The following is a 21,038-nucleotide window of genomic DNA, read 5'->3' as shown; positions in this document are numbered from 1 at the left end:
GCCTCTGATATAGTGGAGGGGACAGCGATTGACACCAGGTACACTCTTGTAGATGATTTGATCATTTACAAGAACAGAATTTACTTAGTCCCAGAATCGAAAGTGAAGCTCATTCTGCATGAGTTTGGTTAGGTACATGGTGAAAGTGTCAATTGCTAGCTTGAAAGAACCGGTATTGTGGAGGTGCAGCTGAGGATAATTCTCATGAACTTTCAGTTGTGCTGGTCCGCAGCCCATAACTCCCTTTCCAGGCAAACCATCAAAAGCTCACATCCTTGCAAGCATGTAAACTACGCAGCAGCTCATGTAGAAGGATTGGGACTTGTTTTCTTTCAAATCTTTCAGCTGTTCATGCATGTAGTGGATGATTAGTTTGGCCTAATCCACCAACCCATTGGAATTTATAACCTCGCTGATCTAGAAGAACATCCATGGCTCAAAATTGATGGTATGTGAACACCCCATTATTCTGCTCATCATTATCAGGTCCACATATTCCGGCTTGAATTCAAAGATAGTGAGCGTCTTCGACATTTTGGAGATGTGCAGTCTAGGCTTCAACAACCAATGTTTGTTGATGGTTTCCACACATCTGTCAGGGCCGGTATCATATATCACCTTTGCGCCATTCATGGTCCAATAAGTTATCGAGTGATGTGAAGGAATCTAAAAAGCTTCACCGATTGATTCCGAAGTCAAAGTGGCTTATAACTTGCCATCTGATGTTGAAATTGTCCTCCGCTCCGGATTGTAGTGCTTTGCACATTCGAGAATCAAGTCTGGACACTGGATAGCAAGAGGAAAACCAACTGCTGCAAGGATTTCACTTCTAACAAACTTGATAGCTGTAGGAGATGGATTATGCCCTGTTGTTCCAAACATCCTGATTTTGAATGCAGCCAAGTTGAAGGTTCCCAAATTTGTATCGCTGATCTCCTTCTACTTGGACACAATCTTGGATTGCAGAAGGAATCCCTTCAGCTCTGCCTTTATCTGCGCCTGGCTGGCGACGGTAGTCGCCTTGCTTGATTTTGCCATCTTGGAAAAGCTTCTTGAAAATGATGAAAATTTCTCTAAGTATGACTCTCCTCTCCAACTCTTCTTTCTTAAATCCTACATGTGAGAAATGAAATGCATCCTCATGCTTATATAGAATTTCCCTTATGTGTTGCTAAGTTGGGAGGAATCTAATTCAGCAATTGCATTCATTGTGCGTCATACTTCCCCAATCACTGCGCATGCAAATGGAATTTCCTTTGTAGTTGAGTACAAATTTGGAAATTTCTCTTAATGCATTAAGTCATGTGTCACTTGGTAACTCATTAATTTCCATTTTTCAAATTTTGGAGGGAAATTGGAATATTCTTCAAGATTCACCTAATTCATCTCCTTGGCTTGAGTATTCTTGCTTTGGATGGAATTTTTCCATGCTTTTCCATCATCTCCTATTTTTAGGGATTCCCCTAAAATTTAGGACTCGGGTCCAATGGAGAGGGAATTCTCTCATGATTCCAAATCTGGAAAAATTTTCGGATTCTGACAAGATTTGGTGCCTAAAAATGGAAATTTTTAAATTTTTCCAGAGGGAATTTCCGCTTTGCCATTCCTCCTTGACCCTTGGATTTTCCTTATCCTTGGAAAAAATTTCCTCCTTTGGTGTGGAATCCACTATGTGAAGGAATTCATCATTTCCATGCCTTAGCCATTTTGATATCCTTTCCTTGACTAGAGCGTGAATTTCATTATATCATGGAATTTTGAGTTTTCCAAAATTTTCATGCTAACCCTTGTTTGGTGCCTTCTCGACACTTTGGGCGCTATTCTGCATTGAAGTAGGAATTTCCACTTCGTTTGATTTTCCATCATCTCTTGAGTTTGGTGCCTATATTCTTCCTTGGGCGCTATTTGCACTTAGGTTGGGAATTTTGAAGTTTTCATGATTTCCAAGGCACCACAACCATGAAAACCGTAAGGACATGCTATTATTGGCCTTCTCTATTTAGTGATGCTCAGAAGTGGGTCAGGAAGTGCAAGGAGTGTGCACTCTTTGCAGGCAAACAAAGATTGGTAGCTCTGCCCCTTCATCCCATGTCTGTTGATCAACCTTTTGCACAATGGGGGCTTGATTTCATTGGCCCTATCAATCCAATGTCAAGTGTAGGCCACAAGTGGATTTTGGCTGCCACCGACTATTTCACAAGATGGACGGAGGCAGTTGCTTTGAAGGATGCAATTGAAAATTTAGTGGTTCAATTCCTTGAAGGAATTGCAACCAGATTTGGAGCCCTTTCCACAATTATACTAGGCAATGCTAAGGTCTTAGTGGGATCTCAGATCAATCTATGGGCAGTCCAACATGACGTGTTTCTGAAAACCTCATCAAATTATTATCCCGAAGGCAATGGCTTTGCTGAGTCCTTTAACAAAAATTTCATTAGAATCATCAAGAGGACTCTTGAAAACAATTAGAGGTCATGGCACCTAAAGTTGGGAACAGCCCTATGGGCTAATAGAATCACTCCGAAAAGAGCTTTAGGCAACTCACCTGTCATGCTAGTATATGGAAGGTAAGCAAGGCTTCCCTTATCCCTTGAGTTGCCATCTCTAGACCTAGCATGAGTTGGAGCTCTTGGAAAATGATGCCTTATCGGTGAGGTATGCCGAACTTACAGAGCTTGAAGAGGTCAGAGAGAGCTATGCAGATCCTAAATGTCCATCAGGGATAGGTTAAAAAGTATTTTGACAAGAAAGCCATTTTGAGAACCTTCTAGGTCGGAGATCTTGTTCTAAAATGGGATGTTGACAGAGCAAAAGCAGGGAGACACTCAAAATTTGATGCAATATGGAGTTGTCCTTATGTGATTACAAGCTGCAAGAAGGCCAATTCTTTCAATTTAGCCAGGCTAAACGGTGATGACCTCCCTATTATAGGTAACGGTATACTTCTCAAATCATGTGCTTAGGGTAAATATTGTGAATATCTGTAATTTATGTTCTGTTTTCCATAAGTGCTCATGCACAAGTCAATCCCTTCAGATTGGCCAAATTTTGATCTTTTACAGATGCAAGGAGGTTTCCCTTTTCTGTTCTCCTTTTGTGACCTTTTTTGGCCAACTTAGTTGTAGATCCAATATGAGAAAATTCAAAGTTTTGCATAAATTGTGTGTTATGTGCACTGTATTGGCAACATGCAGAGGGACCTTTTCTTTCGAGTTTCAATTGTATTTTTGTGTTGATCGGGTCGGCTAGTCAACTCACTTAAGGCTACTGGCTGGAGGGTTCCTTATCGTTCGCTGGCCGGTTTCCCTTTATTTCCTCTTACAGGCCGATGGCGGTATCTTGTTATGTTAAGGGCCCTGCTACCTCGCAAGATTTTCTAAGGCCAACAGATGTTGTTGTGGGATAGCGGGATGGTGAATCCGGCCTATGATATCATCCACCCCGCACAAGCAAAAGAGAAGGACGAAGTTGTGCGTGAGATAGCGGGGGAACAAAGAGGAAGTCTCTTCCCCGCTACCCTGCGAGGAAGGATAAAGCACACAAAGGACACTGCGGGGTAAACAAGGCTAGGGGCAGATGTCATCCCGCCATCTCGCATGCCACTCCAAGGTTTTTCAGCATAGCTTTCCGGGGCGATGTGAGGGTTATTTTGTCTAGCCGAAAGGCGATGTCTTGGCGAAATATGGGGGGGCTTCCCCATCACCCTGTAGGCATTTCAGAGTGCCTAATGGCGGCTTGCAAGGGAAGAGCAACAAAGAAAAACAAAGGGCTTCCCCGCCATCCCGTAGGGCGAAGCCGGTTAATTCATGGGTGCCGTGGGGTAAATTGTGGGTTGGCCGGATAGTTATCCCGCCATCCCGCAACGGTTTTCAAGGATGCAGAGGGACTGTGCAGGGTAAACAACAAGAAAAACAAAGGTGCTCACCGCCATTCCACGGTGAATTTTCAAGGCGATAAGTGATGCTGGCGGGCGACAGTCGTGGTTGGCCCCGAGTGGCAAAGGCCTTTTCGGCCTAACTTTCCATGCTGCATGATGCTTTTTTAGGTCTTACCGAAGTGCCTAGTCTCAACAAAATGTGAGATGCAGTGGGCCCGACCTTTTTTCACAGTTGATGATCACTTAATCCCGATCCGACAAGCGTAACTTGATCTCCAGTTGGGCTTTTAAGCGATTATGTGGGAAGATCTCGTGCGTCCATCTTCACGTGAGATCTCTTGATTGATGGTTGACATTCAAATTGCGGTGACCGTTAGAATTTTAAAGTTCTACAGGTGGGTGGTTGCCGACCCAATGGTCGAGGACGTTTTTTGCTAAGTCGGCTCCTAATATCTAATCCTTTTTGCATACAACCACCTGGGATTTTCACCATTTACTCCAGAAGTGACCTTGAGGCCGATCTCAGACGCCACCCCATGCCTCTTTAATGCATTTTGAAGAATTTTTGGCTTTGTCATGCCTCCACGATGCACTTGTGCACAAAGATGTCTTCTCCTGTAACCCCTTTTGCCTCTTTTAGAGATGATGACCACTTGCAGAGCCGTCCTTGCGCAATGCATATCAGATCAGTCGATCTGATCTTCTCCTCTTTGCTATTTTGTAACCTAACCATAGGAGGGTTAGGGTTTCCAGCTGTGGTTTTCAATTTTGAGTTATGCCTCAGCTATAAAGGCAATTTTTGTATATTTTCTCAGGATATTCTTTCTTTTCTATTGCAGAATTCTTATTTCTCGGCAATTGTAAATGTTGTCTTGCTTTTGCATTAATAAAGTTAACTATCTTGCCTACTTTCAGTTTTGATAATCTGTGTAATATCTTTTACCTCTATTGAGATGCATTCTTGTTTGTTTTTTGAGTATGTGCAACTGTGTTGATCCCTCTTAGAACTTCATTTGTGAGCTAAGTGCACCTTCTTTTGAGTTTTATAAGAATTCCAACCCGCATTCATGCTTTGGGAAGCTAACTAGGATAGGAAGTTATGCATATTCTTGGTTGATTTTCATTAATGTCTTGTGTAGTTATAGGCAAGAAGATCAAATTTTCGATCTAGGTGTGAACCTCATTTCCCTTCTTTCAAGCATCCCTTCTTTCTCCCTTTTCCCTGTCAGACCAGTAGAATAGATATTTCAGTGTTGGCTTAGTCCAACACTTGCACTCGGATTGGAAAGGAAGTTGGCTTTCTCCAGAGACTCAACCTCACTTCTGCAAGTCCCACTTTGGGAGGTTGTTTCCACGTTGCACAAGGTTGATGATCAAGGTTGTTCATCAAGCGGGTTCAACTTTTGTGACAATAGGTCCTTTAGCTCTTTGATAATCCTAAGCATGTCCATATGGAGAGCTTGAATTGATCCTACATCATTATCACTTGAATTAGAATCATTTGTGTTAGTCAAGAAAAAGCATATCTGGTTTCACTTGCGACATGCATTGCATGTTTATATGTATCCTCATAAGATGAGGGTGGAACTACCTTAATCTTCCTTCTTAACTAGGGTTCAACCCATTGATGAACTTAAAGTATTCAAACCATTGATTGTTTCCTTCTCAAATTTGCTTAATAGTTCTTTGAGCCTCCTATTGTAGGCTCATAGTTTCTATGTTTAGCCTATCTGCTATTATAGATTTTTGTAACAATATTGTGTTCTTTTAAAGGGGTAAACACTTTTGACTCAGGGCTATGAACCCGTAAGGTCACAAATGGGGGACATCATCCCCAACATAAACATTGAAGAATAACACCCCAATGAGGTTTGAAGCATTGAGGCAAGAACAAAAAAAACACATTTAAACCTTAACTCTATGCCAATACCAACAACAACAATATTGTTGTCATCCCTCAAGTTTGAATTGTTTCTCAAATGCCTTACTTTGTCTCATGTGGCTTTCTTAGGATTTGCAATATTAATATACCAATCAATTGCAGTTCATTCAATTGTGTTTGGAAAGCATCTGAACTAGTCTTATCAGTCTGTCTAGCCATTGGTAGCCCATAGGGTATTGCATGGATGCATGCACTAGAATGATGGATGAGATCTTGAGATCAATCTCCAATAAACTTTCGTAACTTCTGTTTTTGAGGAGGTGGAATAGACAGAATATCCATGGAATTTCTTTGAGGTGACCCTGCAAATACAATACTTCTAGGGAAAGTCTATGCTAGAAGTTCCTTACCACTATCAGACACATCCCTATACTCAATGCTTTCTTTGGCATTGATGCATACCTTGTCTTACACAATTGCAAGTTCCCTCTCAATACTAGTCGCTCCTACTATTTGTTCAGCTTGCCTAGTGTTATTATTTGTGGATCTCCAATTAGTAGTTCTCTATTCTATGTATATTTGTCTCATAAACAGCTTGTTCCTTTGTTTTGAAGAAACAAATGTTCAAGTTTGCTTCAGAGTCAAGACTACTTTTCAAAGGGAAGAACTCTCTTTAGGCCTTCTTTGGAGGGGCTATTGTCACGTGATGTCCACCCACTCAATACTACTATGTGGTGTATTATGTTTTGATACCAGCTGAATGCTTCCTTGGTTTGGGCTCCGTGTTGACCCCTACTCTTGCTTCAACTTTTTGTAATGCCCCCTATATATGTAGCATTTCCAACATTTTTTAAAGCTCCAACTTTCTTGGAGAGCGCCAACCTTTTCGGATTGAAATTTAGTTATTGGCATTTTGTTCAGGAGATCGAGTTGAATCTATTGGTTCTTTCATGGAACAGTTTCAAAAATCCTAATGCTACAGTTTTTGGAAAAGTACTCTATTATTGGAAAGTATCAATTTTTTTTATGTTGGATATCCAGTGAGCTTCTGTGTATGTTGGCATATTCAGAATTACCTTTGGGTTATTTTGTATTTTTTGCAGCTTTGGGCATGTTGGCATTTTCAGAATTACCTTTGGGCTTTTTTTGTATTTTTTCGCAACTTTGGGCAAATGAGTGGAAAAATAATTAAAATATTATATAATGAATATTTCAGTTGTAAAAAGGTTAATCAAAAGGCAACTTATTTTAAGTATTTATAAAGGTGAATTTTAAGTGACTGAAGTGTTGGAAAATCAAAAAATTAAATTCTCACTTATTTGGAGCTGAAAGTTATTATTAAAAAGTAATTCAAAATTATAATTTTCAGAATGTTTAAAAAGTGTTTATAGGAGAGAGATTTGGAGGAGAAGAATATCAAGTCTTGTTTTCTTTGTGAGGTTGAAATCCTAAGGTAAAATTGGTTTTGGGGTGAAAGATTTCTCCTTAGCCAATACTGTGCGATTCATCCAGAATTGCAGTGTGTGAAGAAAGGATTTAGAGGTGGATTCACTTAGAATTCACATTTGGGTTTAATGTTTGCAAAATAAGGGTTTGGAGCAATGTGATTTATAGGATATTCAGGTTTGCCAAGTTTACAAGTAATAAATTTATAACATTTTTGTAGGCAGTTATAAATTTGTGAGTTCTCTGTGTGCAAGCAAATATATTTAATAGAGATTGTTGTGCTGTGCATGTGAAATGAGCAAAAAAATTAGTGCATTGTGTGTATTGAAAATATGAATTAAAAATTATATTTTACTGTAGTTGAAATCTACCCAGCTGTACTATCGCAAGGCTCCCAAAAGGGGCCGTACCATATTATAGCCCCATAATGAAAGGTGATGCATCAAGGAAGGCTCTAAAGGTCTTGTCATCCTCCAATGAATCTTCCAAAAGTCTGGCACAGCATTTACTTGAAGAAGCACATCCCCTTTGTTGCTGGCGTAAATTGATCAATTTACCCCTTTAGAAACTCATTTTTGTTAGTGGCTGCCACATTCGTTTCTTTAATATGAATTGTATAGTGGCTGCCTAATTCATTTCTTGCAACACCATCTTCCCAAGAAGATGATAGCCCTTTTTAGCAAAAGAATTAGGGGTGCAAGCCAATAGAGAAAGTTGTTCATGTTGTGGTGAGCAAAATTGCTAATGAGCACATTACATGCATTTATCCTAATAGATCTCTTTTCAACCTTTAATGGTCACTTTTGGTGTCAATTGGTGAGGGTGATTAATGAGGCACCCATAAGATATATAGGTCCTAGATATGAAAAGGTACACAACACCTTATTGGCCAAGGAATTGTTTTTTGTAGATACTTAATTGCCATCAGTAGGAATTCAACGATTGAAATAGGAGTATCCATCACTTTTGATGGATGCAAAATATTCCAAAAATAGATCCCTATTTAATATCATTTTAGTGTTGCCTAAAGGGGCTTTGTTTCAAAGATAGTTGATTGTGAGGGTGATTTGAAGGACACAAATTTCATTGTGAATATTTTGATAGAGTCGATTGACATGGTGGAGCCATGAAATATTGTCCAAGTTATAATAGAAAATGCAAAGAACTATAAAGTTGTAGGGTTATTGGTTGAAGCAAGATATGAGCACATATTTTGCATACCAAGTGTTGTCCATTCACTATAATTGATGTTTCAGAAGCTTGGCACGTATGTCACAAGCCATCAACAATGCCACTAAGGAGATTTTCATGTTTGTGACTGATCATCATATGTCAACAACCATCTTCATGTTCTCCAAGTAAGTTGTTGAATGTAAGCTTATTATCATTTTGTAATTTATGAATTTGCTATGAAGTTTTAATCTATATTTTTGATAGTTATATTTGTATTTTACTTCTTAATACTTAGCATATACTTTTTTAACGCGTTCTAAATTTTTTAACATATTAGGTTGTGGAGACTCAATTTGCCTCACATTCAATTGTTTGAAGACAACTTGTGAAGGTGGGATAGGCATTGATTGCCATTGTAATTAGCAACCTTTGAAGTGCAGGAACAGGCGGGAGAGACATCGCGTGCCATGGTAATACAAAGAGACCTTCAATGGTCAAGATTAAAGGCATGTCATAAACATTTTGAGAACAAGTGCAAACAATATTTGAATAGAGGAATGAGGTGATCACACATCCTACTCTTTGTCATGACCCCCAAGTATTTTAACACAGATACTTTCTTTGCTTGAGAGGGTGAAGTTAAAGAAGGTTATATTGATTGACTGCAAAAAGAAGTATGTGCATTTCAACTTGTACCACCTCTCACATAAGCAAAATGAGGACAAATAGGGGGTGATGGGAAATTGGGATGTAGCCCTTGAGAATGTCGATTGGGATGCTTTTGTTGTACAAATTTCCTTGCATAATGAGGGGCATGAGGATACTGCATAGAACTTGCATAATGGAACAAGTGGGAATGGTGTTTGGACTGCTTGTGGTTCTAACAAACTAGTTGATGACATTGATGCTCTTGACAAAGATCAATATGATTTGATTTGATATTAGATGTATTCTCAATTCTATATATATTTTTGAAATGCAAATTATAGTTATTTTAATGAGCTAGGGAGAAAAGTTGGCTTAACTGCTGAACTTGTACTTGAACCAGCAACATATCTTGCTTCAGTACAAGTTGATGAAGTGTGTCTTCAACGTGGAGGATCTAATATCTAGAGTAGGTCATCGACAAGGATGATGTATGCATCAACTGAAAGAAAAAATGGGTCATTAGAGACTAGCTAGCCCAAAAGACTCACAACCTAATGGGTCTCTTTTTTCGGCTAAAGTGAGTGAAGGAGCCTCTCATGATATTTATTCAAAAAGATAAGATTACATTTTGATTAATGACTTGTGTAGGCAGATTTACAAAAAGGCCAATTGAGCAGGCCAGGATAAACAGATTCAGTTTCGTATGATTGACCAATTGAGGAAGCCAGGATAAACAGATCCAGTGAGTTTCTTAGGATTGACCAATTGAGCAAGCCAGGATAAATAGATTTAGTGAGTTTCTACTAAAATATCATGCTTAGGTTCTGCCGCATTTCATTGCCTCTAAACTAGGTGATGCATGGAGTGAAAACCAAGTTTATTTGTACAAAAGCAAAACATCGATCATATGTACAACTGAAGAGAGGTTTTGTTCAGCTTTACTCTTTAATGGTTTAACCTATCAAATCTAAAATAATCTCTTGAAGTCAAGAGGTAACTATGCACTTGGTGTTGTGCTCACCTAGCATGGGCACCTAACTGCCTACTATAATGAGACATTCATCACATTGAACATGTATTTGATATATGACAAAGAGCTCTACATTATCATTACATTTTGGGTAAAGCACAATCATATCGTAGATCACAAGCCTTTATAATTTAAGCAATTCTAAGCAAGTTGTAGAATGATCGTCAGAAAAGATGTTCTACCTATTTGTGACTATTCCACCTCAACATCCAACATATGGGATGTGGCAACTAAGTTGCTGCCTGCCTAGGTCAACCATTTGTGGCATTGGCGATGGTCTGACTCTTCTGGGCACGAGACATCAAAGTGGGGGGCGATTTTTATAAAATCACAGAACCTGGTAAAAATCACATTTTATTTTGCATTGGAAATCACATTAAACCACAAAAATGAATCTAATTTTTCCATGATCTGCGAACCCATAAGACTCCAAAATAGAGCAAAAAAAATTATGCTTTTTCAGGTCTGTCTTGGCTTTGGCATCGGCGGGGACTATATGCTTTCTGCAACAATCATAGCCGAGTACACAAATGACAGAAACACTAGGCAAGCCACAAATTCTTAATATGGATATTGATGAAGATGAGTCGGATGTTTTGAGCACCAGAACTTGGTGCCCACAGTTCAGATTGCTTTTTATGGTTTTTGTGAAGCGGCTTAAGTTATTATTTAATATTGTGCGTTTGGCATTATATATTATGTTATATTATTAATTATTTTGTTGTATTAATATTATTTAATAATATAATATAATCATATGTTATAATTATATTATTATTGTAATATAAAAATAGAATTATTAATAATAATACGGAGCAAAACAATAATAATATACCTTTTTCCTTAAATCCGAATTTTTCATGATCTTTTCCCGATTTTTCTCCAAACGATTTTTGCTGCTATGCAGTTGTACTTGCCAAAGCTTGGGCATTATGTCATGTTGTATATAAATTCTTGTTCATCTTAGCAATTGCAAAGATGGACAATCAAAAGTAGGGTCTGAACACAGCTCATAAGCACTGATTCTGTTTTTGGTGTGGTTGATAGATTATTGAATTGGCAGATGCCCTGGAAAAAAGTGAATCGTTTAAAATGGAACTGCCAAGCTTCTCCTTGTGAATGTGGCCATTGTGGCTTGACACAAGTCATTGCTTAAAATAATGCAGCATGCCCCTTCAACTTTTTTGGTATTCTTTATGGTATGTGATGGACTCAAAATTGATGATGTCCTCTACGTTCCATTTCTAGACTGATGGACAGATATGTGGTCAATTCCGTGATTGTGCATGTCCTTTGAATGTACCTTCAGAGGACATGCGCAATCATGGATGAGTTACACACATATGGGATGATTTTCATTGATATGTCCAACACAGCAAGGTGCCATTCAAAGGACATGCACAATCATGGATGAGTTACACACATATGGGATGATTTTCATTGATATGCCCAACACAACAAGTAAGCCTTTGGCAAATCCACTGGTCATAGCCCATTTTAATTATGCCTTTGGTTTTAACCATTGGTCCCCAATGATGTAGTATTTGACGAATTCAATAGCATGCTTACAGATTTTATTATTGGACTAGTAAAAAATACAAGCAGTGTCACAATCAACATGGTTTTCCTAATCAGTTTCAAGTGTCAGATTGTATATGGTTGGATTTTTGCAAAGAGTGGCTAAATGCTTCAAAGAAAAAGCTAAGAGGTTTGTGATATGGGACATGAACATGTGGGAGAAAGTTATATGGGAAGCAGTTTGGGTCACCCGAATGATAGGTTCTCAGTAGAATTTTAAATTTTTTGGAAAATCAATTATTTGCAACATCCTATACATTTTCTTGTTTTGCATGTTCAGGGCCCTTTGAAGTGAGTTTGGCCTTGGGGTTCCCTTGCACGTAGTTTCAGAAATCAAAATAATCTATGATCTGAGCTTTTAAATGCAAATACGAAGTTCAGATTCCAAGTTTCCATTAAAGTGTTGTGACCCCAGCAAGTGGTACTATCACTTTAATAAACTCCAGCAATTATTTTCTGTATTCTTTTTTGTTGTCCTTATTTATTGATAGTGCATTTTTGCTTCCAAGGACCACAACGTTGGCAGGTTTGGAAGAAAAACCCTTAATATATTACCGTTAAAGCTATAAAATAGGTAAATTTTGAATAAAGAATTTAGGACTTCAGGCATATGTCTCTCCACTGAGATTGCTCTTTTGTACACTATATTTTTTTACAATGCAATCCTATTGTTTATTATCTTTGTTCTTTCAAAATTATTTAGATTCTGTTCTGTGTATAAATTTCATAGCTAGTATTTTGTCTCATCAATTGCAATTGTTATTCAGATCAAATTATATCTTGTTTGTTCCACCTATTTGAAGAGTTTCAACCAAGGTGACTGCTGACCTAATGTTCTCTATAAGCAAAAATTATAGTTAACATTTTATCAATTACACAATAGTTGAAACTTTAAACAACAAAAGCATTAAAAAAATACACAGATAATTACACTATCAAATCAGCTTCTCATTCTCTTCGAAGAGCTTACAATAAACCTCTGCACTGTTCACAAGACAGCTGCACTGTATTTTCCCACTGTATATATTTCTTTTATTTTGTGCTTATCTTTATACTAATTAGCTGAAGATGAGTTGAAGATAAGTCAAACCTACTTTATTCGACTTAATTAGCTAAATAAAAAAGACTTCCTTAACTTTTTACTAAAAGTGAAACGCAAAATATTCGACTCAAACCACTTCCTACATGTTCACACTGAACCTGTGTGTAGGTTCCTATCCAAGATTAGAAAATTAAACACTATTTAGACAATGCACTGACTTCAACTTGCTATTTATTTTTAAATGAGAGCGCAGAAGAGCCTTTAGTGTCCATGAATTTTCCATGAAGCAAGCTTAAAGTAGGCGTACATGTATACCGTATTTTTTTTCAGAAGAATGCATTTACATTATTTAATAGTAAAACTGTAAATTTATATTGGAAAATTACTTTTTCAAATATTAAATGTCTAATGGAAAAACATTGGATGTACAACTTCTCATATTGCACGAGAATTTTTTCTAGGAATCCTGCACTACGAACATTATAATATAGATTTATCTGTTTCTATTCAGACAAAAGCCACATCTGTATAATGTAGATTTGCCTTTTCTATTCCTTTGCATTGCTTTTTTAAAATTAGAAGGTTTTGACCTAATGTTGATTGTCCTGCAAATTTGGGACAGCAATGAGGAGAATTAAGATGCAAATGCAGAGTGAGTTTTTCAACTTAAAGCCTAGGTGAGATTTATTTAATCCAAACGAGCCCATGTAGTGAGCTCATTCATATTGAAATCAATTATACCAACAATTTTGTGTTTATTTCTGATTGATTTTCCACCGTGACTTGTTGTTTTGCTGTTTGTTTTCCTCTTATAGGGTGCTTGGCCATGCAGGCAAAATTCAAAACCAACATTGTTTTTACTGGTAGTCTTTATATTTCCCTGCACAATTTGAATTTCAACATGCCCTATGCGTCTTTGAATAAGCTGTACCAGTGAGGCTGTATTAGAATCAAGTATTAAATCTGTGCTTGGATGATCCCCAACAATAGAAAAATCACAGGGTGATCCAGGAAACTCATGATTGTGTCAGGGACAGCTGAAATGTGATCGTTACTTGTGTTCTTTGTGATTCATTGTTTCTAAAGATCAAGTAAACTATTGTCCTAGATATGGAACTATCTGGTGCAAGCCTTACAAAGTTGTGGAAAGAGCATTCTGAATTCTATTCAACATTTGTCCTTCGGAAATACAACGTAGGAACAGATGTGTACATTTAGATATCATTTTTTAACCTGCGAGAGAAGAGAACTTTTTTGTTTGGCAGGAATGCTAAGTGCATTCCTTGTACAAGTAGATGCTTCAATGTTACATTATTTTATATTCCTGGTGCCTGTTGTATTTGGGTTGACTTCAGGTACATGGAAATACCAAACAAGCGACTAGCTATCAGACGATATTTGGTCTGTAATGACTAAAAATAATGAAGGCAAAACTGCAATTATTGATGTCTTTTGAGTAACAATTAGATGTTTTGTATGAAGGCAGTCTACCATGTTTATGTGAAAATAATAAGAGCAAAAATACCAATTTTAATGACAAGAGGATTTCTGACTTCAAACCTTTGACTATAAGTCGAAGGTGGTAAATCCAATCCCTTTATAATTACCTTGATGAAAGCCATCAATTTTTGGCCATAAAATTTTGGATGCATAGATATGAAAAACAGTGGTTGCTCAATCCACCACAAAAATTCTAGAGTAAGACATGATGATTTAAGTCTCACTTAAATTGCCTAGAACTTTTAAGCCCAACAATCTTCGGTGATTGATCTAATTTATTTTCTTTAAATGTTTGAAATGTTTGTACAAAATTTAATGTAAATATTTTGGACTATTTTATGATTTTAGATGAAAGTTCATGTAATTGAAAGTGAAGGAATTTTTAAATTAATTTTTTTTTGTAGTGTTTGTATTAAAATAAAATATGTTTTGAGATTGACCTTATGTGCTTAGTTCAAGAATCTTCTAATTTAATAAGATATATCAAACATGATAAAGATGAATATTAAATGTTTGAGCTCTTAAATCCTTATTGTTTTTTTGTTGTTTGGTTGGGCTTTCATGTCTACTTTATCTTTTCTTTTAGAAGGTGGTAAAATCTTTTAAAAAATCTCATTTTCATTCTTAATGAAAAATTATCAAATAAATTCAATCGTCCAGTAAATAATTAAGAGATTAATGTTACTTTAATAATAATATCTTAATGATGTTCTAATTTGGAGCTTTTTTATTCAATTCAAAACTAGAACACTTAAATTACTTAATTGAAACATCTTATCCTATAGAAAATGGTTATAAATTTCAATTTGTTTCATGCGTCTTATAAAGTAGTTATTCTTTACTATCCAAATATATGTTTTGCTAAGGCTGATTCATTGATGGGTTAATATTTCAATATGTGTTTCTCCATTGTAAGGGACATTACAACAAAAGTTGAACTTGAAAATTACTTCGTTGATCTATATGACAATTTGATGGTTATTATCAATTGGTTTTCAGTTACATTTTGTTTATTTTCTTTAAATAGGTTAACTACATATTACCTTTGTAATCATTTTTCTTGAAAACCTAAGTTAAATGATCAATTAGAAACTTGAAAAGGGTGATTATAACGTGTGACTAGCTTTTATATACATTTGTGGCAACAAGGCGTTGTTCAATTTTCTAGTTAGAAATATACTAAAGGTAACTTAACTCCATTCTCTGACTTCTTCATATATTTAAGCATGATGATGTTTAAGCATAAGTGGAAATTTTCCAATTTGCCTTGACATAATATAACATTTTTAATGCTTTGGTTAAAGTAAACAAGATATATTTTTTTTTCTCGAAATACTCCATAAATAAGTTTGCATCCATAAGAGAAAAGTTCTTTTGTTCTCCTTGATTCTTGAGTTGTTTGTCCATTTGGTTTTACTTTTGGCCTTTTTGCTCTTTGTTTGTTTTTGTAATGCAGTTGTATTTTGTATAAGGATTTTGGGCCTTTCAAAAACCTATTTTTATTACTAACATTTTTTCTTATCTTGATTGTGTTGTCAATTGTAATTTTTGTCATAACATAATCTTCTTAATGCATGACTTTAAGTGAAGAATTCAAAGTTTTATCTTCAAAACTCTATATATGAGTTAGTGTCTATAAGAGACAAAGGTAAGCCATTTAATAATTATGTATCTTTTCAAATTTGTGATGATAATCACTTTGGACAAGGGATTGATTCTCTCTTTTGGTTTAAAAAAAATGTTATGAAAATAAAGAGATTGTTGGAACATTTAAGCAAGCTAGAAAAAATGTGAAAAAACATAAAGAGTGTCATTTAATAATTATGTGTCTTTTCAAATTTGTGATGATAATCACTTTGGACAAGGGATTGATTCTTTGTCTTTTGGTTTTAAAAAAATGTTATGAAAATAAAGAGATTGTTGGAACATTTAAGCAAGCTAGAAAAAATGTGAAAAAACATAACGAGTGTCAAGAATCATTAATTGCTTTCCTTACTTATATCAAGGGAATTTGTTAAAAGACCTAAAAAGAATTCAAATAGAAGTGCTTTCATACCTCAGAGCAAAATTTGAAAATGTTATTAAATCATTAAAGAAATGCCATATTTGCTTTGAAATTTTGGGTAAATATTTTACAAGATGCAATCAAGATGATTTGGAATTTCATAGCACTTGCATCATCTCAACAATGATGAGTTGCAATTGACTAGCTTTTGTGATGTTTTTTTAATTTAATACAAAATTGAAGAGTAAATAAAAGTTCTTAATAATTATTATGGTGTTACAATTATTTGATATTTCATATATTTTAGTAGATCTTTTATTTTTGACATTAACTTATTATATATTGAGTTATTATGTACAATACTAAAAACTTTTTCATTGTGATAATGTTACATTCTTCAATCTTAAACATTGATATTGAAGTCGTCTTAAAAATTTGTTGAAATTTTTATTTTTTATAATTGTAAAAAAATTATGCTCTTGATGTGGGAGATTGTTAAGAGGTTAATAAATAGACATTTCATAATAAGTAATATCATTAAATTTGGTGAATTTTGATGAGACATTATAAGGTGTTTTGATATGAATACAATAATTTTGGCACTGATTAACGATAAAGTTACATTTTGTCAATCCATTGCAAAGTTTAGTTATCTATAGGCATAAGTGATATGTAAGTTAGTAAAGATATGTTGGAGTAATTAGGACAATTATCTAATTATTTAATTAATTAGGTCTTTTAATTACTTTATTCACTTAAAGTAAACTTAGGTGCTTTTATTTTTATTCAATTAGACTAATAAGTTGTCTCATTCATTATGACTGTGACACTTGGCAGTAGCTAATTTAATCTTGCTTTAGGGTTTTGCATCTCAGGTTTCATTCATCCTTTAATAAGGATTCATTCATTTATTGTAATAATATTCTTTTGTGCAATCAATATAGAATTCTACAGTTGTGTTGAGCAAATTATCCTTGCTTGATTTCTCTTTGTGACAAGTGGTGTGCTTGTAGAGGATTCTTGGCCTGTGAGGTTGAATCAACAAGTTTTGCATGGTATCAGAGGATCTACTAAATTCGTGTCCATATTCTTGAGGGGCTCAACCTTGAGAGATTTTTTTGTGCACATTGGGCTCAAACAAATCTTGCCACCACGTTTGTTGTGTCCCATAGCCTATAGATCGACTGTTATTTTGTCAAAAATTGAGTAATTGAAGTTTTTAGGTCAATTTGGCCGAGGAAACGAAAATCAAGGCAAAATTCAAGGTTTAGCAATATATGGGCACTTTAGAGTAAAACAAATGTCACTAATGCACTCAAAGCGGCCAAAAACCTAAGATCCCCTATCCAAATGCCAATTTTGGTGACTAGAAAAACTAGGGTGATTTTTTTGAGGGTTTTAGTTTCGTGCACAAATTTCGTACAATTGATATGGATCCATACATTTTTACCACTTGCATGAATGAATGAAAACCACATAGAAAAAAATTGTAGGTTAGATAAACAATTTTTGCAAACTTTCTTCAAAAATAAAAAGGGCATTAAATTGCTTGCACAGGCCTACACTTGTTGTACCTTGCACTAGACCTAAATGTGCGTGATGTCAACCTCTCATTTTGGTGGTGCCTCTAAATTTGGTGTGATCTCTATTTATAGCACTACTTCTTTCGACAGTAGGGAATATTTTGGAAATATTCTATTTTTGGACCTAGTTTGCCTTATGCCCTACTTGTCATTTTTTCGCTATAACTTGGTCATATGGATTCAATATCACACAAACAAGATATTGTCAGAAAGTTGATTTCGACACCAATCTAGTGGTGTTGGTGATTTTTTTCCTGAAGAGCATACGGTTATACTGACGGGGGTAGGGGGAGGTGGAGGGGGTGAATGAGTATAACAACAAATTTTACTAATTTAAACTCTTTCAACTTCAATCACAACTATATAGCTTATCTTGTTAAAATATTCATTGCATACCAACGTTCATATGTGATCTAACTAATATAAAGACAAGATATATACGTGTTGTGAGAGAAAATCATGGAAAATCAATGCTTTTATATGAATATCTTCTTTTACAATGTTCATAGGCAGCAACCTACTAGAGGCACCAACCCATTGGAAGCACCAAACCGATTGGAATACCAATTCCCACTTCAGAATTCGTGAGCACCAACTCGCTTCAGATAAATCTGATTTTCCACCTTGACAATGTTGCTATAACAACAAATGATAGACAATTTGATCTTCTCAAATCTGCATATATTTTTTCCTCGCATACATATACTCTTTCTCATGAATCTGCAACTATTCCTTTTACAACTGAATCTTCTTTCATTGACAAATCTGCATATAACTCTCTTCAAATCTGCATATATAAACTTATATATCTGCCGCCGTACACTCTGAAATCTGCCTTTTCACATACTTTTCTTCTCAAATTTGCTATTTGGTGCATAAACTTTGATTGTTTTTTCTATTCACAACATATTTTTCTGTATGATATTATACTTGGAAAACTTTATCACACATCCGCTGTTCTCTTTTTGTTCGAGAACTTGGGTGTGTACCCGAATATGCACTTGTTCATCATACACTGCACTCCTTCCTTCAAATATTCTCTTCTTTACACATAAGACTGCTGGGGCATATGAGATATATCCTTTTATCACACCACACTTCACTAGTCACCGTTCACACATAATGCATTTTTTCACACACTTTTAAAACTGATATCTAATCTGTATATATATCTCCTCCTTACCCTTACGTGAAAGAGTTATATCTCTTCATCTTACTCATACGTGAAGAGGCATGTCTTATTGATGAGTTTATTCATAACCATCGGTTATGTTTAGTTTGACATTATATCGTCATTGATTGTAATTATAAATTACCAAACTATATGATCAAACTATATTATATCACCAAACTAGAATACCATACTATATTATAGATCATCGATTATATTATTCTTCAATATGATATGATCTATGATAATTATCATTTGCGGTCTGTTTTTATCTCTTCATATCGCTTTAATAAAATATGATACGATCTGTCATGATTATAATTTGCCGTCTGTATATCGTATTTCTCACATCCAATATTCATATCGCTGTTTTCTCCAATTTAACCATCGATCAATACTCATGAAAGATTCTGAAGTTGAAAGAATCAATTTTGATAAAGTTCCTTTCAAAAGTATAGACGCTGTCCCAATATAAGTCTTCTAAAAATTGCTGTATATAATCACTGCATTCAGATGACCATAATCGCTGCCTTTCTATAGTCGATTTATCTTCTATGAAAAGTGGCACTTCATTTGAATGAGAATCTCTCAATAAAATCGTTCCATGTAACAATACAATCAACCAACATAATATGAAATGCACATACCCCTTAATGTAATCTTGAGTAAACAGCGCTGCCTTCAAATTGATTTGATATAATTACATCTCCTTCCATACTGTAATTGCTGTAGTCATGGTCGCTACTTGACCATCGTTGTTCTGTTCATGCTGTCAACTGTTCTCTGAGTTCTATTTGCCAATACTAATGGACTATAATATGCCTTGTCAACAGTCTCCATCGTCTTTATTCATTTGCTTTCTTCATCCATTATAATAGTTGTATATATTGTTTGTCTTTGGGCACTTGACGTTTCATTTGTATTCTTATTGTTAATCTGATCAGCCTCTTCAGATTCGATAATCACAGAGCCTGTTTTGTATTACTGTTGTTTAAGTCTAAAGATCAACGTAGCATGGTCCAAGTATTCTACCATGATCATGTTCAGTGTGGATGAGGGCCTCTTCAATGATCTGCAACAATGCTTTGTAACTTACTCCTTGAGATTAATCACAACGGAATGGCTTAAACATCACACAATAAGCTTGCATTTTTAGGCTTAAAAGTATTAAACATCTAAAGTTGACTGACATTTTCTAGGATTAATATTTTTTTTGGTGTAAATGGTCACACTAAGAATACACTTCTAAGCTTAAAAGTGTTAAACACTCAAAGTTGATTAATATTGTCTAAGCTTAATATGTTGCTTAGTGTGTGTGGTTTAAGACTGGCCAATGACAACACCTCCAACATTTTCAAATCCTGCTACAATTTTTCATATCAATTTTGTGAAGTTAGATCTTCAGTTTTGCACTTTTGGGGCCATAACTTGCACATTCGAACTTTATTTTTTTGCAAATGAGTAGACGTTGTAAAGCTGGTGGTGTTCTTTACAATCTCAAGTCCATTTTTGCAAAATATTCACTAGGAACTTAGAGACATTAGATCTTGTCTTTTGAATTCTTTTCTTGGAAATTGTGTAAATGAGTTGATTTTTTTTAGATTCACGTGATTTTTTTCTAAATTGAGAGGATCTATATTGTTGCATTTGTCTATTTTTGTATCATTTCTATTGATTTATCATGGATCCAAATCATATTACTCCCCTAGCTCCATTTAACTACTATAGTTGAAAAAAATAAATGTAGACTAATCTAAAGAAATATGGGTTATACAGGGTGACCATGGGTACAAAACTTGGGCCTACAAGTGTTCTGAGGAGAGAAAATGGTTCAATATGTGTGATGAGGCTTTTTGATCATTATGCATGTCTTTGTCTCCATCTCTTCTCTTTCACGTTGAGTCTTGCACCATATCCTATCCAATTTGGACTACATTGGAGTCCTTGTTTGGGAAACAAGATGCATTGAGTGGATTTCAGTTGGAGAATGAGCTTATTGTCTTGAATCCTACAAATTTTGATAGCATCTAGGCCTTCTTCACCAAACTCAAGTCTTTGAAATTATAATTGCAACAATGTGGTTTTCAAAAGGAGGACTCTCAA

The 21,038-nt window shown here is 35.4% G+C and overlaps 1 protein-coding gene across 3 annotated transcripts in view; it reads left to right on the top strand.

Annotated features, from left to right (window-relative positions):
- Window positions 1–14,216, top strand: part of LOC131063810 (histone-lysine N-methyltransferase ASHH3) — a 95,126-nt gene extending 80,910 nt beyond the window's left edge. Inside the window, exons 15-16 of one of the 3 annotated variants that reach the window (XM_057997754.2) lie at window positions 13,299–13,353; window positions 13,509–14,216. In XM_057997754.2, coding sequence (XP_057853737.1) covers window positions 13,299–13,314 — 16 coding nt within the window. In that variant the 3' untranslated portion in view covers window positions 13,315–13,353; window positions 13,509–14,216. Of the gene's footprint in view, window positions 1–12,401; window positions 12,451–13,298; window positions 13,354–13,491 lie in introns of those variants that run through there. The other 2 variants (XM_057997753.2, XM_057997752.2) reach the window with 2 other exon arrangements.
- Window positions 14,217–21,038: the final 6,822 nt, after the last annotated feature.

This window comes from Cryptomeria japonica, chromosome 8, assembly GCF_030272615.1.
Source record: "Cryptomeria japonica chromosome 8, Sugi_1.0, whole genome shotgun sequence".
Taxonomy (NCBI): Eukaryota; Viridiplantae; Streptophyta; class Pinopsida; order Cupressales; family Cupressaceae; genus Cryptomeria; species Cryptomeria japonica.
Note: the sequence above shows the minus strand (reverse complement) of the source record. Positions and strands in the feature narration are given on the sequence as shown.